This window comes from Xyrauchen texanus, chromosome 28, assembly GCF_025860055.1.
Source record: "Xyrauchen texanus isolate HMW12.3.18 chromosome 28, RBS_HiC_50CHRs, whole genome shotgun sequence".
NCBI classification, from domain to species: domain Eukaryota; kingdom Metazoa; phylum Chordata; class Actinopteri; order Cypriniformes; family Catostomidae; genus Xyrauchen; species Xyrauchen texanus.
Genome location: NC_068303.1, coordinates 16,893,985 through 16,920,602, shown reverse-complemented (window position 1 = coordinate 16,920,602; position 26,618 = coordinate 16,893,985). Strand labels below are relative to the sequence as shown.

Sequence of the window (26,618 nt, the reverse complement as noted above, 5' to 3'; positions counted from 1 at the left end):
AGTGTAATTCATGCAAACTTCAAAATGTCTATTAGAGCACTGCTCAATTGCGATTGCAAACAGACCCCCAGTATTGTCGCAGTGCTACTACATTCGAGTGGAATGTTTAGACTTCCAAGTATAAATAGATCTAATATATTTACTATATCGTGGCTCATACAGTTGTTTGGTGACTGTTTGAAGATTCACTTTTCATCAAACTAAACATTTGAGCATAATTAATTTTATTTGTATTATTTGTATTAAAAGTCCAACCACGCCCGCTACGTGCACAGACCCAGAGGGAGCCGTTTCCATCGTGACGATGACGTCCTCTCACTTGCTCCCCATGGCATCAGAATGGTCCTCCTTCAACCCCGCCTTTATTTTTAAAAACTTTCGACTATTGGTCCATTTAGCTTGACGGAGCTTAGAATTGAAAGCAAAGCTAAGTTCTGATTGGACCTGCGTTTAGAATGCCTCGCCCTCTTTTCATGTTTGATTGAGGTGAAGGCGAGTCTTTTCTCCCTCCACAACGAAACGAATATAGCTTTTGCGGAGTAGCTGATTGGTACCTCTTTACAAGGTGGGGAAAATAATCTTACTTCTCTCATTTCTCTGTCTAATATTATTTCTTACTCCAGGTATATAATGACTACGATGGAGTTTTGGCTTATGTTTTGTAGCCAAGCGTAATGTTGTCAAAGTAAAATTCCTGTCAGACCGGAGCGGAGTCGTTAGCTGTCAGAAGCTAACCGAATCATTTGCACGCTACCTGGTGAACGAGCCTTTATTTCCTGTTGGAATGCATCTAACGGCGATTTAAACAGATTGTTTACTATCATCAGTGTTTAGAAATAGCTGGAGATATTTGCTCGAACGGTTTATATAGAACGTAGTAGATTAGACAAGAGTGAGTAACTCGAGAAGGAGAAAGTTCTGTATTTGATACTGATCGAAACATCTGTGCTCTTTATTTTAAGCTTGATAGGGCAGCAGTAGTTATCAGTGTGTCAAACATTTCAAATGTAATCCTAAACCTGATTAGAATGTACACGTTCAATAAAATATTTTCGTTATGGTGAATTGGTTCATTTTTGATGGCTGAAGTCGAGGAAAATACTGTAATATATACTAATTTTCCGATGATTGTGGATGGTATTGATTTAGTAAAGATTCTATTTTGACCATGTGATTAAAAAAACGTTATATTTCTCGAATTTCCTCATCAGATGATGTCGCGTGCTTTCTCTGGGGGGGATTGTAATTTTTTTTTGTTTGGTTTAATTTCTCCTCAGGTGTTCCTGAATCACCTCACCATCACTGCTTCGGCTAGCCAGCTTTTCCACTCCCGCGTTACACGCTGCTTTTCTCTCTCCCCTCTTTTCGGGTGGACTCGCCATTTTCCGGAATTGAAATACATTAATCGTGCGATTATATCATGGATAAGACGGAGCTCATTCAGAAAGCCAAGCTGGCGGAGCAGGCCGAGCGCTATGATGACATGGCCGCATGTATGAAGCAGGTGACTGAACAGGGCGCCGAGCTCACCAACGAGGAGAGAAACCTGCTCTCTGTCGCCTACAAGAACGTCGTTGGGGCTCGTAGGTCGGCTTGGAGGGTTATCTCGAGCATTGAACAGAAAACCGAGGGCAACGACAAGAAGCTTCAGATGGTGAAGGAGTACAGAGAGAAGGTGGAGGCCGAATTACGCGACATTTGCAACGAGGTGCTGGTAAGTCGATAAAGGATGGCAGGCTATACTCTAGAATGGGTTTATAGTAACCATAATCAATACTAGCTGAGCTATATTCTGTCCTCCCTATAACCCACTGACCCAAAACTGGCAATACATTTTACTACTTTTATGCTGTCTACACTATATTTTGGCTATGTATAAACTACACTCAATACGAGCTCTTTACTGACTACATTTTATCCTCCCTATACACTACTGACCGTTTACAAGCTATGATCTACACTCTATATTGGCTGCATAACAACTGTACTTTATACAAGCTCTGTACTGACTACATTTTATCCCCATAGTCTCTACTGACCCAATACTAGCTTTAATCAATATGCTTCTATAATGTCTATTCTCTATATTGGCTATATAGCAATTATACTCCATACTAGCTACGCTCTGTACTGACCACAATATATCCTTCCTACACTCCACTGAGCCTATATTAGCTATAATGGATACTGCTTCTATATAGTCTATACTTAATTTTGGTTGTATATAGTAACTTTAATCTATACTATCTCTGTGTGTACTGACTACGTTTTATCCTTCCAATAGTCTACTGAACCTATACTTGCCATGCTCTGTATTACTACTATTCTGTTTGTACTCTGTATTGGCTATTTTGCAACTATACTTAATACTATCCCTTTACTGACTACATTCTATCCTCCCAAGACTCCACTGACCCTATACTAGCTATAATCTCTATAGTCTATCAACCTTTTTCCTAGGGGTCTTACTGGGGAAACAATGTGGGTGGGACGTCTGCCGGAAGTTGTTGTACAGCATTCTCTAACTCTGGCTGCAGTCATTTTTGACACTGTTTACAGCTGGTAATAAGATGCGTTTCGGATGATCCAATCACAAATGGTCAGCGCTATATATAATTGTAAACTGGGTGCAAAGTGTTTTGTGATTGGATTACAAAAAACACATAAAAACGTAGTCAAAAACCACATCATATTTGAGGTTTAAAACACCATCCTGCTGCATCCCAGACGGCAGCGAAGCACCACCTCTCACCAGTCAATCACCCGCTGAACAAATGTTTAAACTTGCATGCGGATTTAAAAGGAAATAACCATCAGATCGGAAAACTTGAAAAGGCGATTACATGCCCAAGGATGAGAACTTCACGGCTCTTCCTCAGTGTGTCTGTCTGATTTGCACATACAGGATGACAAGCACAAACAACTGAAGCTGAGCTAACACAGGTACTCCACTAAAATAACCAACTCTGCTCGAAATGTTGTTTGTGCTTTGATTAAATCTCAACTGCATCTGTGAGAAACTGTGCTTAAACTGTGCTTTTTTTTCTTTTCTTTTTTTGCAATTTCATTACTATATGCTGTCGGATGACTATTATTGTGTAACTTGCATATTTACTAAAACATGCAGTTCACATGTACAAATTCATGTTCAATTGACATGCAATATACTTAACTTACATTTTCAAGAAAATGTATCTCATTTGCATTAGGGCTGCCCCCTGATAGTCGACCAAACGTTAGTACATCTTGGTCGACCAAGTTTTGATTGGTCAGTTGGTCGCAAAAAAGACCTCCACAAGAAACTGACGAGATTACCGCTATTTGGACACCAAGTGGTGCTATGGGGTCATTTTCGTTAAGCAGGGTTAGGGTTAAAGGGTTAGTTCACCCAAAAATTAAAATGTATCCCATCATTTACTCACCCTCTAGCCATTCTAGTTGTATATGACCTTCTTTCAGCCAAACACAGATCTATATTAAATAAAATCTCCTGGCTTTATAATCGTAATGAATGGTACCTTCGATTTTCGAAGCCCAAAAAAGCGCATCCATCCATTAAAAAAGTAATCCATATGGCTCCAGGAGGATAATAAAGGCCTTCTGAAGTGAAGTGATGCATTTTTGTAAGACAAATATCCATATTTATAATTTAATAAACTATAATCACTGGCTTCTGGTAACAGCTGTCCTCGTGTTCACAAGAGAGTCGAGTTACGGCGTATGATGTAGGCGTAGTGTAAGCTCAGGTGAGAAGTGACGAACGCAGAAGCGCAGAGGATAGATGAAGCCAGTGAACGCGCGGACTGCCGCATTACATTATAAATGAAAACATTGATGAAAACTTCTATTCATTACAACAGACAGCACTCTTGCTTATAAGATATAGGTTGAACATAAGAATTATAAAAATACATTTGACTAAACACTGACTTTAATTTTAACACTTAAATGTCATTTTTCTTTAATGGGTTGTCCTTTGAATCTGACAAGCACGTTAAGCCAAATGCATCTCTTTTTATTTTACTTTTTTTATAAAGGATTTTTAGATATTTAAAAATATTTGTATTTTTAATATTCAACATTCTCAGATAACTGTTTTCTTCTGCAGTATATCTGCTAAAGAAAATGTGCGTTGTTTTAAGGCAGTTTGAGATTGGAAAACAAGCCAAATCAAAAACTGTGCCGTGTATAATGGGGCGAAGATTACCCTCTCTCACCTTTCTGTTCACTTCAATTCATCTTTAACTTACTAAAAAACAAACTCCCTCTTATTAATAAAGCTGCATATTGCCAATTTTCTTCATGATAAGAAATGCACGGTGACCTTTATTATGATTCAATAAGCCATTAAGTTGTAATGTAGCTGCATTAAGCATGGACGAGGGACGAGCGTTCCTGCAACAGTGTGCGCCTCAGCTGGATGCAGTTTCAATCTCTCCCCCTTAGATCAGGACATTTGCGCAACTTATAGAAGAAGCACTGACCACACAGAGAAATGCCAGTTTCGGAGTTTGAAGTTATTTACATGATCTGTTTCTGTATTATTTTAACTTTAATAAAGCTTTAACACTGGCGTGTTTCCTTTAAAGAGCTCCGGCTCCACTTATTCCACAACGAGAGTGCTTCTGAATTAATTAAAAAAAAACATTTTTGTATAATTTCTTCATACTTTGAATCTACATCACCTGAAGTTGTTTGGAAAGTTTAGAGTGCATCTGGACTGTGTGCTGTGTAATTCTTCCTCTTATCAGTCAGGTGCGAACTGCAGTTCTGCTCTTGCGCATCAACATTACAGCTTAATGTAATCCCATGTTACGTTAAATGAGATCAAACGACTATTCGACAAAGAACATTTTTGTCGACAATTTTTGTCGATAATTTCAACTAATTGTTTTAGCTCTATTTTGTCCTCTACATTTGTAACCGCTGTAAAGTTATTATAGAAATATGAAAACACGAAACCGTAATACAGAAAAGGAAACCACGTACACACTGTAGGGCTGAAACGATTAAAAATAAATTGTTGACAATTTTTCAGTGTCGAGTAGTTTCTCATTTAACGTAACATGAGATCACATTAAACTTTAATGATGGTGTGCGAGAAGAGCACTGCAGTTTGTGTTCATGATTGAGGAAAGGAAGAAAACTCTGCTCACAGTCCATACACACCAAACATTCCAAACAGCTTGAGGTGATTGTAGATCGCAAAGTATGAGGAAATTATAATAAAATTCTAAATAAGTACATACTTGTTGTAAAATATAGTGAAGCTCAAGCAAAACTTGCCTGGCATTATATCTTTAGTGCATCCTTTATTAAAGTTCAAATAATAAGGAAGCAGGTCATGTAAATTAGGACAAACTCCAAAACTGGCATTTCTCTGTGTGGTCAGCGCCTCTTGAGTCACAACAAGTGACCCAATCTAAGGGAAAGAGATTGAAACTGCACCCGGCTGATGTACGCACGTCACTTGCGCACGCTTGCTGCAACTAGATTATAAAGTGATGGCTCGCAATGTATTGAATCATAATATATTTGTCAAGGTGTGTATCTTATTGTGAAGAAATCTGTGAATGCAGCTCCAAGTAGAGAAAGTTTGTTTTTTGTGAGTTAAATATGTATGCGTTTTTGATTTGTTGTTTTGGCTTGTTTTCCTATGTAAATATTTAAAACAACATACATGGTACTTTAGGAGCTCTACTGCAGAAAAAGTGTTATGAGATTGTTGAATATATTTAAAAATATCAAAATCAGAAAAATATTTTCCTGAAAAACAAAAGATATTTAGACTTGCTTTCAGAGAATATATCTTGAAAATAAGTACATTTTGTCTTTACTGCACTGGCAGAAGTGTGAACAAGTGAGAAAATACACTTGTATACAAAATATACTGGGCCCATATAAGTAAATATGCTCTTCAATTTTTAAAAGGGGAAGAGACAACTTCCTATAGATTTTGACATCAATAAGAAAAATGTCACTTGATGCATGTCCTTGTACTGGAAAACCATGAACAAAACTATACAACATAAAAAGAAATGCAACCCAGGATACATTAAATACAGGTTATATTTAATCTATGACAGGTCTACACTTGATTTCCAATGTTACCTCAATAAAAAGTTACTTCAATAAAAGTTTCAAGTTTCAATTATAATAGTGTTTGCTCAAAAATAAATAGATATAACCCTTCTGTTTTCACTGATAATAGTAATTGTGTAATACCGTATACAGTGATATTTTCTGAGACTGTTATCATATATTTTTCTGGGCACAAGATTGCCTCAGTGTTTCTATCGCTGGAGTAACTCCTGTGTTCCGTACACGCATGGAATTAATATTTACGGGATTCAATCCTGCATTTTAAATGTGGTTGTCACTCTGAAACATTTTAGTGTGTACGTGGCCGTTGCGGTTTAGCGATGATGAGCTGGCTTGAGATGCACCAACAGGGATCTGTCATCTTTAGTAGTGTCATCACTAGCAGTACATGACAGACAAGCATTGAAGCTGGTGGTTATGTTCCCCTCAACCTCATTGTATGAGAAAGAATTGTATTCTTCTCAAAATGACGGCTGTATAGAGGCTTTTGTAGGGGAAAACGGCTACATACAGCGTTTCACTGTATAGCTTGGCACCTCATCAGTGCACTTGTTGTACGAGGCTCTTGTGTAACTATTAGAGAATTGATTGCCCGAGCAGTGGTTCAGAGAGAACCAACCTAGACTTCGGCTTCTCTCAATCGATATTTATTGCCTGCATGAGTACAGCATCTTTCTCTTCCCACAGGCAGTGACTGCTAGGTTCTGTGTCATCACTATTGGATTCTCTCTGTCACTCCCAGGGTAGCCTAGTCATCTCTTTGTTATGCTTCTCAAACTTGCTGAAATTCTTCTGCAGCAAATTGCATTCTTTATAAAAAAAATGTAATGATTTAGGACTAGGAAAATTTAAGATGGGCTGCATGTTATAAAGTTTTGGCAGTTTATCCAGTTTAAACAAACTGGATTAACTGACAATGTTAATTTGTCAGTTAATGGTAAACTATGCTAGTTGGGCTCCGTGGTGCGGCAGAAATTTGAGCAGCATCCAGAGTCGGATCATGGTTCCGCTGACAAATGCAGAGCGCCGCTCTCATTATTGTAGTTTCAGCAAATTGAGTCTTACTGCCATTTTTATGCCATGTTCATAACAGTTGTCAGTTGAAGGTGCTTTTTTGCTGCTGTTTTTTAGCAACCGTCTCTGCATGATGGCAGCCTCAAAGCTCATTTGGTATCTTTTGAGTGCAAGGTTTTGGAAATAGAGGGCGTGGCTAATTAATTTGCTTCGACTCATGGAAGTAGAATGACTTAATTCGCTTATAGCACCTTTAAGTTGCTGAGTTAACTGTTTCTGTGGCAATGCCTTGCTGTTGTCAGTCAGCTGACAATTTATAGTGTGCTCTGTTTTTTAATAGCACAGTTTGTTTGTTTGAGGAATGTGTCCAGCTAATCCTTCAGTGTGGACTGGTATCCTTGATGAGTGACCCGTCCTGGGAGGGATGGTGATTGAGTGCATACTTACTGTAGGCTACATATAGTGTTGCATAGGGTGGCAGGAAATAGACATGCACATCATTTCAGCCTCTATTTCTCTACTTATCATTATGTTGAAGAGAAGGGGAGGAAGGGCATTAAAAGAGCTGATTTCCTTTCAAACATGTGAAGATGGGAAGGTCAGGAGCCACTGAAACACTGGGAGGATATGCATTGGATTGTAGTGTAAATGGCATGTTTCTGTAAAGCCTCTCATTAGCCGCCTTTCCATTAGAGCCCGACTGATATGGGATTTTTGAGACCAATAGCGATTTTTAGAGGGGGGAAATTCACCAATTACCAATATGGTGGCCAATATAGTTAATGTTTGAGCTGGAATGAAAACAGACCTTTTCTATGTAGATTGTGCACCAATTTTGCCTCATTATGCGTTGTCAACAAATTCTAGAAATGAACACCTGAGAAAATAAATAAAAATGCAATAAATAGCTAAATAAACATCAGTACTGTATGTTCAGTATCAGTCAATGGCTGATAATTAAAATAATATAAAGAATAAATTCAAATAAAATAAGATAAATCACTAAATAAACAACTGTTTATTATCAGTCAAATGCTGACTATTTTAATACATGTTGGACAGGTTGTCACGGAGTGTAAAAGATGGATGTTGTTTATTTACTTTCCAGCATTGCATCTCACCAACTACGTAACAACGTAGCTTGAAATCAACAAACAAACTAGTTAGCAGCTTACCGTTAAGGCACCACTTAACTCCGCTCTGCTTAACACCACACTGCAAAACCACCGTCAGCTCAGCTCTGTAAACAATGGAATCGGAGCGCACTCGATACGATATATCTGTGAAGGGCTAATTACAGCCGATAATGTCCAACTAATTTCCAATAACGGGCTGAACGGTTCTTGTGAAACCGCTCCGATCTGGGACAGTTGGCACGGTTATGGTTTCTTTTTCCACTGCGGTTCTACAAAATCAGGAATGCACGTAAAAAAATGTAATTGGTTATGGCATGAGATCGTGGACAAATGCGCTGTCTCGGATATGCAGGGACATTTAAATGAAACATTGTTTCGTGTCTGTCTATTATTGTGGTAACCTGATGACCCGTAACAGCAAAATTAACTGTAAATAGTAATTACGTGTCTCAGACGGCTCCTTCACATGCAAGCAGGTTATTCTCAGTGCCGTCGCGCCTTAAGACGTTAATCGGCCAAACGGTAAAATGTTGTGCCGCGTTGCAGGAGTGATACTGCTCGGAGATCTTCTGTCTCTGGAGCAGATATATTGCACAAGACACTCGCTTGAAACACTAATGCGCAGATAAGAAGCATTTTTAGCGCTGGTAAAGTTAAAGATTGAGCTATATCTCATTCAGGTTACAGTGGCTGGCCCTGTTGTGTTGCTGAGGTTTGTTTGGTTTACAAAAGTTTGTCTGTCTGTGATTTTTCTCTTTCTTCTGTCTCTGGTTAAATTTACTTGGAAAGTGATTTGTATCCCTTGGGCTTCCAGGTAATCTTAAGGTTACATGCTTTATACTTGGTAAACATTAGCAGAAAGTCCAAAATGCATTTATGGATTCTTCATCATGAATGTTGCCATTTTTATTGCCTATGCTGACATTCGCCTTCATGGTTTGACCGCACATCCTTGTCTGTATTGTCATGGTGGGTGTGTGCTGCTGTACTCAGGCTTGCTGTAGGTTTTACCATCCTGAAGGAGCTGTTAAAGTTGCCATGAAATTAAAATGAAGGTTTTGCTGGTTTTAGTCTACATTTATTCCCTTTAAGGGTCATCAATATGCTAGAGTACTTCCATATGCTGACAATTTGTTTTCAGAAGATATACGCATTTAAAAATCAGCAGCCTCTCTCTCTTACGGCTTTACAGACTGAGGCACTCATGACAACACAGATGGCATGAGAAACTTTGTCCAATCGGATGCTTTATTGAAGGAGAGCACTCCCTCCTCTAGCGTGTCTGGCTGTGTTTTAACTGGCGCTGATCATGCTTTCGCAGGGTACTTCGAAAGGAGCTCAATCCATGTTGTAGGGTATATTCCAAACCGATTTTATGAAAAGAATCGCTTAAAAATGAGTTTTGACTTGCCATTGTCAACTTTCAGCCTTCTGAAGCTCTCACAGTGAAGGGTAATTGTCTTTGTATGGAATGGGGCATAGGAATGATGACTTTTAAATAGGGCTGAAACGATTAGTCAACTTTATCGACAACAATAAAAAAAATTGACAACAAAAATGTTCCTTGTCGAATAGTCGTTTCATCTCAATTAACGTGATCACATTAAACCCTAATGTTGACGCGCGAGAGCAGCTCTGCAGTTCGCACCTGACTGATGAGAGGAAGAATTACACAGCTTACAGTCCAGATGCACTAAATATTCCAAACAACTTCAGGTGTTGTATATTCTTAAGTATGAGGGGAATAATACAAAAACCCAAATAAGTAAATTCAGAAGCACTCTCGTTGTGGAATAAGCGGAGCCGGATCTCTTTAAACGAAACACTCGCATTACATCTTAAATGCAGTTATTTTTAATGCGTTATAACTTTATTAAAGTTCAAATAATACAGAAGCAGATAATTTAATGTATTTCTCTGTGTGGTCAGTGCCTCTTATATGAGTTGCGCAAATATCCTGATCTAAGGGGGATTTGATCTGCATCCAGCTGAGGCACACTCTGTTGTGGGGACGCTCGTCCCTCGAGCGCATACATTTGCTGCAGCTAGATTATACTGTATTGGCGCTCGACTTTTATCTTAATGTGTTGCTGAGTGTTTCTTATCGTGAAGAAAATTGGCAATATGCAGCTTTATTAATAAGAGGGAGTTTTTTTTTTTTATGAGTTAAAGATAGATTGAAGAGAACAGAAAGGTGCGAGAGGGTAATCTCTAATTATGCAGTGTATAATATGTATATTAGTCTAGTATAATATATATATTATACACTGCAACAAAATAAGTTTTTGTTTTGGCTTGTTTTCCAATATGAATATCTAAAACTCCTTTAAAACAACATACATTTTCTTTAGCAGCTATGCTGCAGAAGAAAATAGTTTTCTGAGAATGTTGAATATAATATTAAAAATAGAAATATTTAAAAATATCAAAAAAATCCTTTAAAAAAAAACAAAAGATACATTACCTGAGAAGCAGCATATAAAATATTTATAATTGCTTTTAGAGAATAGATCTTGAATATAAGTATATTTTGTCTTTACTGCACTCGCAGAAGTATAACCAATTGAAAAAATACACTTGTATACAAAATACGCTTACATACACGCAGGGGTGCCGCCAGGAATTTTGGGTCCCATGACAAAAAAATCTAATTGGGCCCCTTCTGCGCAGCTGTTGTCACCACATCTCTAGGGCCTAACTTTGCCATCAAAAGCTTTACATAACTCTAATCAAAGGCTTGCAACTGTCTTGTTTCCTGTAGTGCAATACTAGTACTAGCACAATATTTACTGCTGGTGATTTGTAAATGCAAGTCTGCATACAGTATGCAGTTCACTCTTTGATGCAAGATTAAAAGCCACCATAAAAAAGGCAATACTTTACAGTCTCAATGTATTTTTATTGTAACATGAATGACAGATTATAAAAAAAAGAAAAAAGAAAAAAACTAAATATATATGAACTTTTTATTCAGAGTAAATTAACATCATCTCAAAACAATGAAAACAGCAGATTTTTGAACTTAACTGCACATACACTCACCTAAAGGATTATTAGGAACACCATACTAATACTGTGTTTGACCCCCTTTCACCTTCAGAACTGCCTTAATTCTACGTGGCTGAAAGCATTCTTTAGAAATGTTGGCCCATATTGATAGGATAGCATCTTGCAATTGATGGAGATTTGTGGGATGCACATCCAGGGCACGAAGCTCCCATTCCACCACATCCCAAAGATGCTCTATTGGGTTGAGATCTGGTGACTGTGGGGGCCATTTTAGTACAGTGAACTCATTGTCATGTTCAAGAAACCAATTTGAAATGATTCGAGCTTTGTGACATGGTGCATTTATCCTGCTGGAAGTAGCCATCAGAGGATGGGTACATGGTGGCCATAAAGGGTTGGACATGGTCAGAAACAATGCTCAGGTAGGCCGTGGCATTTAAACAATGCCCAATTGGCACTAAGGGGCCTAAAGTGTGCCAAGAAAACATCCCCCTCACCATTACACCACCACCACCAGCCTGCACAGTGGTAACAAGGCATGATGGATCCATGTTCTCATTCTGTTTACGCCAAATTCTGACTCTACCATCTGAATGTCTCAACAGAAATCGAGACTGATCAGACCAGGCAACGTTTTTCCAGTCATCAACTGTCCAATTTTGGTGAGCTCTTGCAAATTGTAGCCTCTTTTTCCTATTTGTAGTGGAGATGAGTGGTACCCGGTGGGGTCTTCTGCTGTTGTAGCCCATCCGCCTCAAGGTTGTGTGTGTTTGTGGCTTCACAAATGCTTTGCTGCATACCTCGGTTGTAACGAGTGGTTATTTCAGGCAAAGTTGCTCTTCTATCAGCTTGAATCAGTCGGCCCATTCTCCTCTGACCTCTAGCATCAACAAGGCATTTTTGCCCACAGGACTGCCGCATACTGGATGTTTTTCCTTTTCACACCATTCTTTGTAAACCCTAGAAATGGTTGTGCGTGAAAATCCCAGTAACTGAGCAGATTGTGAAATACTCAGACCGGCCCGTCTGGCACCAACAACCATGCCACGCTCAAAATTGCTTAAATCACCTTTCTTTCCCATTCTGACATTCAGTTTGGAGTTCAGGAGATTGTCTTGACCAGGACCACACCCCTAAATGCATTGAAGCAACTGCCATGTGATTGGTTGATTAGATAATTGCATTAATGAGAAATTGAACAGGTGTTCCTAATAATCTTTTAGGTGAGTGTATATGCCAACAACAAAAAAGTTGACGTGTAAAATGGAATTTTCACATCAGGGTTATTATAGTGCTACAAAACAGATCAAGTGATCACTAAATCAATAGGTTTTGAGGTTTGGAATATGGTCATAAACTTAAACTACATGAAATGCAGCTAGCTAACTTATTTTTTTAATTTTTTTAGCTAGCTAGCTTATTTCACTACAGCGACTGAGCGCAGAGCTTCATAATCTGAAGACCACGCCCACCGGGAGGGAAGACAATCCAACCGTCTCCGTTGACTTTGCATTGCGAGAGGCTGCCTCCTTGTCATTTATGACATATAACAAAAGACAGAAAATGCCTAACTAAACCCAGAAATACATTTTTATAAGCTTCAGAACCATAAAAGCCAGCCTTTAAGGAGACAAAAGTAGATTCAGGCAATAAGACGTGAAGCATCAGAAGGAAGAATGGGTAAATTGAATATATCTCCTCCTCTCAGGTTCACATAGGGTGGTGAAATAAGCAAACGACATGGTTAAAATTATGAATGTTTTTTTTCTTTTTTCTTTTTACAATATCATGTCGCATTCCAGTGGGCGTAGTTCTCAGAGTAGTTTGGGTAGTAGTCTCCTTTTATGTCGTGAAACAAACCGTTTTTTGGTGTCGACAGCTTATAAAAAATGATTTCAGGGTTATTTAGCTTGTTTGCTTTTAGACATGGTTTTGTTTTTTTGTTATAAGTCATAAATGACAAGGAGGCAGTCTCTCGCAATGCAAAGTCAGTGGAGACGGTTGGATTGTTCCGTGGCCTAAATACGCTCTGTCTCTATGGACAACAGGTTAATACCACTCACAGACTAAAGGCTACCCACCTTTCTTGGTGAAAAACTGGGTTACAGATTGACACCCTTTCCTTTGTCTTTCCTCTCTCTCTTTTCTCTCTTTCCTTTTTTGAAAACCAGATTTTCTTATACTACTCAACATTGTAATCTGTGTTTCTGGCGCATCGACTAACTGTCTGCAACTAAACACCGTCATTCACTCACTGATGAGCGCGCTGAGGCAGGACCAAACCATTTAACGCAGATACAGGGGGGTGGTCGGTCAATATGGATGTTTACTTTTTCGTCAATTGAGATATTTAACTTTCATTGCCAAAATAAGTAAAATCAAAGACATAATTAATTTTATTATTATTTGAAATATACTCAATGATGATGGTTTATATAGTGTATAATATAATAAAAAAAATTATTTTAATTAAATTAGTTTTTACCTATTTGTTGGGGCCCCTGTCATTCAGGGGCCCTTGGAATGGTCCTAACTTTCCCCCCATACGGCGCCCCTGCATACACGATGCATTCTCTTAAAGCAAGTCTAAATATCTTATTTGGCTTAATTAAATGTATTTTGTTTTTTAGACAATTTTAAATGGAAATCAAGAGAACTTGATACCAATAGGAATTTCTTTACTGAATTTAACAAGTATTTTTATTCCCATTAATTCAGTGAATGTCTTTTAGAGGTATTGTTAGTAAGCACATTTAATACAGCCTTTTAAAGTCGGGCCACAGGCTGAATAATTGGTTAAGAGCTAATGATTAATCGTTGCAATAATTGGTGAATAGTCGAATAATTGTTCTATTAATCATTAGATTAATGGATTATCAAAATAATCGTTAGTTGCAGCTCTACTTCTAAATAAGACACCCTGATGCCGAAGCTGGACGAAAGGAAACTCTCTTGATATACCGCTCGAGTAAATGTTCTTTATTCTTTATGCTTGATGTATTGAGATAAATGAGGACAAATTGGCTTCTACTCACTTTTCACATTCATCTGTATTTGCACAATGGCTCCAGCCTTGTCCTAACGTAAAGTGCCAAAAAAAAAAAAAAAAAACTTATTCAAAAAGCCATTTCACTTGGAAATGCATCACAATACAGTAATAAAATATTCATAACTTCCGTTTCATGGTGACTTTAAATCAGGCTTTAGAAGAAGCACATAATGTTGCTGCTTCTCTGATGGTGCACTCAGGTTATCTGGGGCCAGAGTCCCTCTATGGATTAAACGTCACTCCTACTTTTATTACTCTTGTTCTTTGTCTGTTTCTGTTACTTCTTCTGTAGTTTGTCACACAGGAATTCTGCACTGCTCTCTGCTTTTGAAATGTGTGTTTGCATGGTTTTGTATAACCACCAATGCCTAGAATGTGGTAAACTGGGGAAGATGCAGAATGTCAGTTTACACTTGTCCAACTGGAATGCATAAGAACTTGGAGTCTCAATATATAATCAGAATGACTTTTCCTCATATACATGGCAATCAATATTCAATAAAGTGTACAATACAATTAGGGAAGGGCCGATCGTGATTTTTCATGGGCGATTTAGATTTTCTTTTTACAAGCAAATGGGCCAATTTCGATAGCCGTTTTAATTTTTTTTTTAATCAACAGACAAGAAAGAATGAAAGAGTTCATCAAAAATGTTTATTTGCTCTTTTACAGGCCATACTGGCCTTAAATGAAAAAATATCTGTAGCTATGTGAAATTGGAGGCAACACTGCATATTAATCACTAGTGGTGCATCGATCAGGAAATTTGAGGCCAAAACTGTCTCCTATTTTTTTTAACACTAAGATCGGCCAATACCATATTTTTAAAGTGCCCTTTAACACATTTTTGCTAGTTATTTTGCTGCAGTTATGTTTATGCCCCACACAGTAAAATTACAGTAACACTGCACAAAAAGGTTCAATTTGTTAATATTATTTAACAACATTACTGTATTTAACATGAACTTATTGTTATTTACATGCATTAATGCACTATGAACTAACACAAACTAACAATTAACAATTGCATTTTTATTAACTAACATTGATTTGCATAAATGCTGTAAAATATATTGTTCATTGTTTTTTCATGATATCTAATGCATCAACTATTGTTAAAGAAGTTAAACCTTTTATTACGTTTTACTAAAATTGTTAATTGCTATCAATTGTTTGTATTGAAAACAGTCATTAACAGTTATGTTTGTTAATATCAAAAGGTCATTGTGACATACTGGCATCCATTAAAAACCATGAGAGCATCACACACCACAGAGATACTTTCACAAATAGATCCATTGCAAGCTTTAAAACTGCTCCAGTGAGAAATCACGAATTAAGCAAATGTGTGAAGACCCGGTGCCGTTATATAAGTTTAAACAGCTACATCTGTGATTAGTGGTATTGTGACTAATATTAATCTGATTTAAATTGGGATCCTTATAGAATAGCTCTGAGATGAGTGACTGAGATATAAAGAGCACCTGCAGAGTGCGTATGTTTGATTTGACACGGAGCGCTCATGTTGGAGTGAAGCTAAAAGCGTCCATGATCAGTCTCTATAGCTCAACACCACGTCTGATTGTCGCGACTCACATTATGTATTTGCATGATTATTTGTTTAATTAGTTTTTATACCCATTAGCAGCGTCTTTATTGTCTTCCTGCTCACTGTGCAGCGAGTCAGAATTACTACTGTAATGACTGTAGAAAATGGGCAGCTTAATATTCATACACGTGTATTTCTTACACATTTTGAAAATCAAACCGGTGTATTCATGTGAATTACATTACGTCTGAAAGTTAATTTGTGAATGCTTAGAATTGCCAACAACTCGCCCTCCAAATGCCACTCTGTCATGCATCAAGGGCTGAGTAAGCGCTCATTCGTTAAAGTACTTGTGTATATATGTGTGTGTGTTTCCTGTGTGCTGCAAAAAAGATCTGCCCTAAATCTAGGCACTATCGGCCAATCGCCAATCAAGGATTTAAGACTAATATCGGCCGATGCCGAACGATCGGTGCACCCATAAATACCATAAAACTGCAACCATTTCTACCTTTTTTTCTTCAGTTTCCTTTAAAATAGATTTGAACAACCTTTCTCTCTTTTCCTACCCTCAGGGACTGTTGGACAAATATTTGATTGAGCTCTCTACAGTTGCAGAGAGCAAAGTCTTCTATTTAAAGATGAAGGGTGACTACTACAGATACCTTGCAGAGGTTGCCTCGGCAGATAACCGGAAGGGTAAGTGTCTTTCTGCATTTTTTGGAAGTGTGCGCGTGCATGCTTATTTTCTGAGTAATGTTTTTTTTTAAAAATCCATACAGACATCAGATTTTAATCATGTTTTCATGTGTGTTTGGGAGACCTTGTTCATGGCACATCTTTTTCTTCACTTTGGAAAAATTGTGTCTGTGGACTTGATTCAAATTCAGCATGAATAAGTTTGGATTCCGAATTTGTTTGTGTGAGGGTGTTTAGCAGCCTTGGGGCTGAGTCAGCTGCCTGTCTTTCTGGGAGATGGTCTTCTGGGGTCTTTATTCCCCTTTTGTCTGCTGGCTAACCACAGATCAGGCCCAGTTTAGAAAATGCCTCAGCACCATGTTTACAAGACTCTTATGCAGGGAAGAATGTTTCACCATTTTGACCTTTTTGTCTCCAGATCTTCAGGGCTTTATTTGCTCCTAGTTAGCGCTGTCACAATTATGAAATTTTGTCCAGAACAACTTCACCTCTCACTTCTGGAAAAGCTTTTTGCTGTATGGGCTAATGTGCTTATAAAACCACTAAAGGCTATGATTTAATTATATAAATATAGGCATGTGCTGTACTTCAAAGTGAATAAAGTGATCTGCTCTGTCATTAATAACAACACAGAGTGCATGTGTTATTGATGCGTTTAGTGTATAAGCAGTGGCTTCACACATTCACTTACGGTTGAAGCACGCAAATTAAACTACAAAAGTTTAATTTGATGAACTGTGCATTTATACATTAATTTTATTCAAAATACGTTAAATGCCATGAAATTCCACTTTTAATAGACAATTCAGTTTTTATTACTAGATTCTGCGTTCCGACTGTGGACAGTAGAGCTGACGATTAGTTGACGTTATCGACAATGCAATTTTCATCATTTCATCTCATTTAACGTAACATGATATCACATTAAGCTAATGATGATGCGTGAGAGCAGCACTGCAGTTCGTGCCTGACTGAGGAGAGGAAGACTTGCGTGGCTCACTGTCCAGACGCATTCCAAACAGCTTAAGGTGATGTAGATCGCAAAGTATGAGGGGAATTATAATGCAAAAATAAATAAATACAGAAGCGTTCTCGTTGTGGAATAAGTGGAGCTGGAGCTGCCGCTCAGGTGAAGCAAACTAGTTCAGTAAAGTTGGAAATGTATTCACAGATTTGAACTTCCCGGATCAATAACTTGTAAGCGAAGCATTGTTGAAACGCAACCTCTTTCCAATGGTAGTAAGGTAGACAATGAGCTACAACTTAATTTTCATCAAAATGAGTCTTCCTCAAGCTCACCAATAACATTTGGTCTCTACGTGTGAGTGTGCAGGGACAGTCTGCAAGGTACAACACCGAAAAGCGATTCTCAAAAATATTAAATAATTCACTGTTACACATTGTAGTGTCACCAAAATCACTTCACACATAAGTGTTCTCCTGTTGGTTATATTACAAAACTTAGCTTTTGCATAATTTTGGGGAATTTTTATTGGGAAAAAATATTCATTAACTTCACACTATACAGTGTAGTGTCACCAAATCACTGTGTTATGCTAAGTTATACTACAAAGTGTTGTAGTAATAGGAGACCACTGATGTGTGAACTGAATTTGATTGTACTACACTGATTTTCAGTGTTGCACTTTGTAGACGGTCCCTGCGCATTCGGTCCAATTTGGTCCAGCTCAGAGGATGGCTCGTTTTGATAAATTGGTTTTGTAGCTCGTTGTCTACCTTACCATGGTTTGAAAGAGGCATAGTTTGTTTTAACAATGTTTGGCATATGAGTTAATGATCCGGAAAGTTTAAATCTGTGAAATGTATTTCCAACTTTACCGAACTAGCAAAACTTGCATGTCGAGCATCTTTAAAGGAATCACCCTGGTGTTATATCTTTAATAAAGTTATATCGCATTAAATATAACCGCATTTAAGTTCAAATAATAATATGGAATAATAATAAGCACATCAAGAAAATAACTACAAACTCTGTAGATTTCTTCATTATTAACTTAGTGCAGTATTTATATATTTATATACTAAGTGTTGGGTCTGTTAAAGCCACCTACTGACCCTCATTATATGCTACACCTCTGCCCCATTAGACACTGCAACAAAATATGTTTTAGATTTGTTTTTGATTTGGCTTGTTTTCAGATATAATAATCTAAAACTCCTTTTAAATCAACGTAAAAAATGTTTAAAAGATATTCTGCAAAAGAAACCATTGTTATCTGAGAATGTTGTATACAAGAATATTTTGTCTTTTACTGCACTCGCAGTATAACCAAGTAAACAATACACCTTTAGTTAATATGCATTCTCTTAAAGCATATCTAAATATCTTATGTTGCTTCTCAAGTATTTTTTCCCTTTACTTCAGTGAATGTCATTTAAAAATATTTTTAAAATATGATTTTGTCGTCATTGTTAGTAAGCACATTTAATAAAACTATTTAAGTCGGGACACAAGCAGAATAATCGGATAAGAGCTAATGATTAATTGTTGCAATAATCGGCTAATAATTTTTAGATTAATCTATTATCAAAATAATCATTAGTTGCAGCCCTAGTGGACAGTGGGACTAATTTCTGTTGTAAATAATTCTGACCTTCTTTTTTTTTTTTTGCTGAGATTTTTGTTTTATTCGAATAGTTTGTTTCCAGGAGGTTATTCATGCTTTTGAGACGTTATAGACAAATTACATAAAAAGGTAACATAATTCTGATTCAATGTAATGGCCAGCATCATATAATCACTTCCAACCATGTTAAAATAAAATTTTGCATGAGTTTTTTCAAATGTACTGATTACCATTTGTCCCATTTCTGCCAAACATGCTGAGTGGTCCAAACATAATCTGCATCTTGAAATTGAACTGTTGTTGACTGGATGTTTGGAGTGAATGCTTCCTTGCTCACTAATTAAGGAATGACTAAACCTTCAGTGTGATGTCTGTCTGCACTTGTCTCAGAATAGTTTGAAATGCACATTATTTTCATCCTAACTCCATATATTGCCCCTGAAAGCAAAACTTTCCAGCTTTTGGATGCTTCAATGATTCTCAGTTTGATAATGCACAGTTAATGTAGGATATTTTAAGGAAAATGAACCCTATAGTCCATGCACGTGGTCCTTGTTTAACAGCGTTTAACAGTTTTGCAATAAATAAATACATTTAAAATAGTATATCGGATGAACTAGACTACTTATTTTTTTACATTTAAAACCTAACAGGTTTTAATGTAAAAACTTAATGAGGTTTAATAATGAGGCTTAATGAGTTTCCTGAACTGAAATCAGTCAGGTTAAATGAAAAACAATTATGCATAGCCTGTAACGACGACAAAATGAAATGTGGACGTAGGGTTTCAGGAGGTTATATGTAACATGAAATAGGGCTAATGGGCAAAAATTGCATTTCAATTGGTTTATGAACTTGCGCTGATAAAGTTTAATGTGTTTACCTGACCGTACACCTTTTTGGCTTGTTTAGCATTATCTGTATAAGAATGTGTATGTAGGCGTACTAAGTGATGTCAAACCCGGTGCAATGTATGGAAAATAATTGCTTACGGTTGTTTAAAATGTAATCTTTTGTGTTCAACTTAAAAAATACCTGCATACGTTTTTTTGGAGTGTGAGTAAATAATGATAGAATTTTATGTTTGTGTGAACTATTCTTTTTAAGTGACCACCAGGATTTTGTATTTGGTACATCAGTCAAATGAGGCAGAACAGGGTTCCAGACTGCGACCAAATTGGTCGCATATGCAACCATTTTTTGAGAATGTGCGAGTTCAAATTTTATGTGGTCGCATTTGTGCGAGTGGACGCTCGCGCAACAGAACGCTGTTGTATCACCAGCAGCTGCTGCAGTCCGTAACTTGTGTTCAAAATGAACGAGTACATCATGAATCCGTTTTCCAAATCGTGTTTTTGACTTATCCTGAATCACTACGGTATGCCTATAATAAGTGTTTATATTCTGACTATTTTATCCCGGGCTTGGCTTGGCTTGGCTGCAATGTTGCCCAGTGCCTGCGTGACACGCCATAGACATTAACGGAGAGAAGTAGCTCCGGCTACAGTATTCTTCCGAAAGAAACATGCTGTTTATTTATAAACAACGTACACGTCACACGCATTGCACACTGATGGTGAAACGCGCCAATTTCGAATTCACGAATTAAAATGAAAAGGTTAATTGCTGAATACTTTAAAAAACAAAGTGTGGAAGTCAAGGATGCTGGTGGAAAGGACCAGCCAACGAGCCAGCACACAGACACAACTGATGACGAGAGCACAGGTGCGGACAGGGAGGAATCGAGTGAGCAAAGGAAAAAGAAAAGGCACAACTTCCAGCAGCAATGGCTTAGACAGTACCCGTGGTTGCGATACGAGGCTAATGCCATGCATTGTTTGTACTGTAAACAGTGTGGCCCATCCATTGCAGGTCATTCTACATTTGTTACAGGGTCTACGCAATTTAAGATTGAGTCTATTAAACTGCACAATGAAAGAAAAAAACATAAAACCTGTAGGGACCGGTGTGTCTCACGAAACACAGAGCCCCTTTCTACGTCTTTTCAGCGGTTAGATGAGAGTAATCGCTCGACAGAGGAAAAGGAAATGATTATAAAATGTAACACTGCTTATAACATAGCAAAAGAGGAACTCCCGTTCACAAAATTCAAATCAGAAATTATACTGATGAAAAAGAACGGGTTGAATGTTAATCCCACTTATGCCAACGACATGGCCTGTGCCCAATTTATAGGAGTGATAGCGGGCAGAACTAACACAATGTACTAGTTATGAATTTTGCATATTTTGACATTCAATGTATGATTTAAAACTTTTCATAATATTTTTTATGTCCCAACAGACACAATAACTAACTCTCAAGAAGCCTACCAGGGTGCGTTTGACATCAGTAAGAAGGACATGCAGCCCACACACCCCATTCGTCTGGGACTGGCTCTTAACTTCTCAGTGTTCTTCTATGAGATCCTCAATTCTCCTGAGCAGGCCTGCGCTCTGGCTAAACAAGTGGGTTTATCTAGACAACAGAACCACTCTGTTACTGTTTATTGGTGGTCACTGAATTCATCGGTTTAATTGAAACAACTTTTTCCTATCAGGTGCCAATCAAGTATTTGTGGGTTATAAAATTGCTTGCCTTTTTTTTTATGGTTGTTGAAAGAAATGGGAGAAAAAGGCAAGAGAAAAGAAAAGTGGTATAGGGAAACTGTTATTTTGTTTATTGCTGTAAGTGACACAGAAATAACTTGCTTCACATGTAAACCTAATTAAGCCCTGCTTGTTACCTCAACCAAGGGGAAATTCCAATGGAAATGTTATGCACCTATGTCTCCTGAGGATTTGTAACTTTTCCTCGAGCTTTACATTTTATCAGTCACGTGGTTTGCATGCCATGGACATGACTGTTGTGGTTTGTTCAAATACCTTAAATTATTGTGGCCTTGTATTTGCAGGCCTTTGATGAAGCCATTGCAGAGCTGGATACACTTAATGAAGACTCGTACAAAGACAGCACACTTATCATGCAGCTGCTTAGAGACAACCTCACAGTGAGTTCCAAACAGAGCCATACTGACCTTCAAATACCAATGTCTTAACTACAAACATTTTTCGTGAAACAGTTAAACTTAATCGTTCAGATTGATTACTCAAAATACAGAAGTTTATTGTTTAAGTATACCTCTTTTTCTTATTTCCCTATTAGTTATGGACCTCTGACAACGCTGCAGATGAGGGTGAAGGTGGAGAAGGAGGAGAGAACTAAGGGCCTTCATATTCTCCCCACAGATAAAAAAAAAAAAAAAAAAAAAAAAAAGAATCCTGGAAAGACAACTTTTTACACTTCTCCATTCCTTATCATTTCACTTATGATTATTCTAGCCATGTAAACCCGTGATCATTACCAATGAGCTGTGAGTGTGGGAATTCCAATCAGTCTATTTTTTTCTTTTTTTTCTTTCCCCACCACCTCGCTTGTGGTTGTAATAAAAGTAAATATTAAGTTAAAATAACATCTCCATTCTTTTGCGTTCTTGTCCTTTTGGCCTTTAATGTGCAGTGTCTGCTATAGAAAAGTATTAGCCTTGCATAAAATCGGTTGTCTTTAATCGTGACAAAAGACTAGTGTGTATAGTCTGGTAAACTGAAACCTTGGGAAGTGTCAGTCACAAAAAGCAAAGCTTTTTGCCTCAAGCATGGCTAGTTCTCGTCCTGCTATGTCACCTGCCATTATAGGTCTCTCTCTAGGGAGATCAGAATACACTTGAATGAGATAAATGTCTTGTTGACTGTCATAGTGTTGGCTTAAAATGGGTCTGTGCTTAAGTATTGATAGCAGGAAGGCTGTTGTATAATATACAGGGTCAGCTAGCATTGCTCAGCCAAGTATGCACTTTTCATAGACTATATTTGAATCATGTCTTCATTTGGAACGTAACAAAACACTCCTGCCTGGTTACGGTTTTCACTTTAACATGTTACTTGCGACGGCTCTTATGGTTAAAAAAAAAAAAAAAAAAAGGAAAAATACCATGCATGCCCATTTTTTTTCAATATACACTGGAATGGGAACCAATACTGCATACATGATCCACAGTTTGGTTAAGTACTTTTCATTGCAGGTTTATGCACATGTTGAGAGGATGTTTGATTTGTCAAGTGATGTCAATAGTTATTTGGACCACTGTTGTGTTTTTGCTAATCATGGACTGTAGCTCCCCTTCCTCCCTCCTAAAAAAGCTTGTGACTATGTAAAAGCCCTAAATAACAGCTATGTAACCTGAATTAAAATGACCATTTTATAAACCATACAGTTGTCTGAAATTTTTCATTTTTCTTTCAGAATTGGAAGCCAATCCGAAAATGTTAAAATACTTGGTGTGTTAAAAGTATTGCACAACATTTTTTTAGTGTGATCAAATAGCTTGCTTATCTTTTGAGTCTACTTTGCATGATAATCTAACTCCTCCTAGAGCTTTTAAGCTACAGGCACCAAACTCGGCACAGACCTTCAGACTAATCCCGAATAGTGTGCTATATCTTTTCTAACTGATCGGACTTACGGTTTTCCTAAAAATGACGATCAAACTCGGAAAAAACTCCCATTGACTTAACATTGCGGAATGTTCAGAAATTTAAATCCCAACTGACATTTTCACACACACAGACAAAAAGGGCCTGTCAGCCCTGCATCTCTCCCTCTCTCTCTCCCTCAGAGGATTTATTTTATCAAGCAGCCAAAAAGTAATGACCTAAAATCTTCATAGCCACACGTTAAAACATGCTAAAAACGTGCTAGCATCATGCTAACACATGCTAGCATTGACTAGTGAAGTGCTAAAACAAGCTAAAAATGTGCTAGCATCATGCTAACTTCGCCTAGCGAAGTGCTAAACACTCAAACCCTAAAACGATCGTAAAAGTTACTATTTAAACTTTACATCTTAATACACAGTTTAGCAGGAGAAATGAATGCAAGTGCTTTTATAAAATAAAATCTTAAAATGTCAGTGTTTAAACTCCAAAAATTAGCCCCATCAACTTCCACTGTAAGTGCCTCATTGTAACCTTGATTTTTCTTTTATTATTTTTATTAAAGAAAAATGTGTGTGTGTGTGTGTATATATATATATATATATAATACAAAATTATTAGCCCCCCTATAAAATTTCCCAAATATATCTGTTTGATTGGCTACGGAACCAACCATTGTTATCCAATGACTCTCCTAATTAACCGCCCAAGCCTTTAAGTTGCACTTCAAACTGAGGATTAGCATCTTTCAAAACAACTAGTGAAGTAATTTAAAACTCATCATGGCAAAGACAAAAGAAATTTGTTAAGACTTCAGAAAATGAATTGTTAATGATCACAAAGCAGAAGGATATACACGTTTCTCAAAGCAATTTCAGGTGTCAAGGACTGCCGTTAGACGTAGGGCTGTCAATCGATTAAAATGTATAATCTAATTACATGGTGTCCTGATTAATTAATCGCATATACAAATATTTGCTGAGAAAGCCCCTCATATTACAATAACTCAATATATAATGATTATACATATATCAATATATAATTATACATGGTTATCTTTAAATATTAAAGTATATATAAAATATTTAGACAATTAAAATTAATCGCACTGAATTAAGTTAAATCGACAACCATAGTTAGAAGCATTATCAAGAAGTTTGAAGTGACCCACACAGTGGGGAACAAGACTGGCAGAGGCAGGAAGCAAAAGATTTCAAGAGGTTTCTAAAGACCCAAGAACAACTGCCAAGACACTTGTGAATGATTTAGCCAAGTCTGGGATTGATGTCTCAACAAAGACTGTCACTAGAGCCCTGCACCGTAATGGACTGCGAGGTTGCAGACCAAGAAAAACTCCACTTCTGAAGAAGAGACACCTCCAAGCTAGACTGAAGTTTGCAAAGGACAACCTAGAGAAAAACGAAGCATACTGGAAACGTGTCCTTTGGTCAGATGAGACAAAACTAGAGCTCTTTGGCCATAGAGATGTTGCCTATGTTTGGAGAAAGAAAGGAGAGGCGCTCAACCTAAAGAACACCGTTCCTACAGTGAAACATTCTAGTGGGAGTATAATGCTGTGGGGATGTTTCAGTGCATCTGGAACTGGGAATCTCATCCGGGTCGAAGGAATCATGAAAAAGGTGACTATGAGAAGATTTTGAAAAACAGCATCAGGCAATCTGCAACTAAACTTGGTTTCAATAAATTTTTCGTCTTCCAGCATGATAACGACCCAAAGCATACCTCACTTCTGGTGAAGAGCTACCTCCAAATGAGAAAAGTGAATGTCCTTGACTGCCCTGCACTAAGCCCAGACTTGAATCCCATAGAAAATCTGTGGGCCACACTGAAGACTAGTCCATGCCAGGAGACCAACAAATCTGGAGGAGCTTGAGAGATTTGCTAATGAGGAATGGGCGGCGGCGACTCAGGAGAAATGCCTAAAACTTGTTGAGAACTACAACAAACTACTAAAGGTTGTTATCAACAAAAGGGATACACTATTGACTATATCGATTATATTTGTTTTATAAACACTCCAAGTTCCCTAAATAATCTTATGTTTAGATGAAAAAAATCTTTGCTCCACTTTGCTTAACTTGGTTCAAATGTTTTGGGTAGCCTTCCACAAGCTTCTCACAATAAATTGCTGGAATTTTTGCCCATTCCTCCAGACAGAACTGGTTTAACTGAGTCAGGTTTGTAGCTCTCCTTGCTCGCGCATGCTTTTTCAGTTCTGCCCACAAATGTTCTATCGGATTAAGGTCAGGGCTTTGTGATGGCCACTACAATACCTTTGTTGTGAAGCCATTTTGCCACAACATTGGAGGTATGTTTGTGGTCATTGTCCATTTGGAAGACCAGTATGTGACCAAGCTTTAAATTCCTGGCTGATGTCTTGCTTCAATATATCCACATAATTTTCCTTCCTCATGATGCCACCTATTTTGTGAAGTGCACCAGTCCCTCCTGCAGCAAAGCACCCCCACAACATGATGCTGCCACCCCATGCTTCACGATTAGGATGGTGTTCTTTGGCTTGCAAGCCTCACCCTTTTTTTGGTTACATAACGATGGTCATTATGGCAAAAAAGTTATGTTTTTGTTTCATCAGATCAGAGGAAATTTCTCCAAAAAGTAAGATCTTTGTCCCCATATGCACTTGCAAACTGTAGTCTGACTTTTTTTTTTTACAGCGGTTTTGGAGCAGTGGCTTCTTCCTTGCTGGGCAGCCTTTCAGGATATGCCGATATAGGACTCGTTTTACTGTGGATATAGATACATGTCTACCTGTTTCCTCCAGCATCTTCACATGGTCCTTTGCTGTTGTTCTGGGATTGATTTGAACTTTTCACATTTAAACGGTGTTCATCTCTAGGAGATAGAAGACGTCTCGTTCCTGAGCTGTTTGATGGCTGCATACTCATGTAAATACCATGGTGTTTACACTTGCGTACTATTGTTTGTTCAGATGAAAGT

General features: G+C 37.7%; 1 protein-coding gene across 1 annotated transcript; it reads left to right on the top strand.

The window, feature by feature from the left end:
- Positions 1–457: 457 nt before the first annotated feature.
- On the top strand, positions 458–22,425 carry ywhaqa (tyrosine 3-monooxygenase/tryptophan 5-monooxygenase activation protein, theta polypeptide a). The gene is made up of 6 exons (XM_052096021.1): positions 458–565; positions 1,278–1,714; positions 16,435–16,558; positions 21,451–21,614; positions 22,061–22,156; positions 22,312–22,425. Exons 2-6 carry the CDS (start codon positions 1,421–1,423, stop codon positions 22,369–22,371), a joined length of 738 nt encoding a protein of 245 aa, XP_051951981.1. The 5' UTR covers positions 458–565; positions 1,278–1,420; the 3' UTR covers positions 22,372–22,425.
- The last annotated feature ends 4,193 nt before the right edge of the window (positions 22,426–26,618 follow it).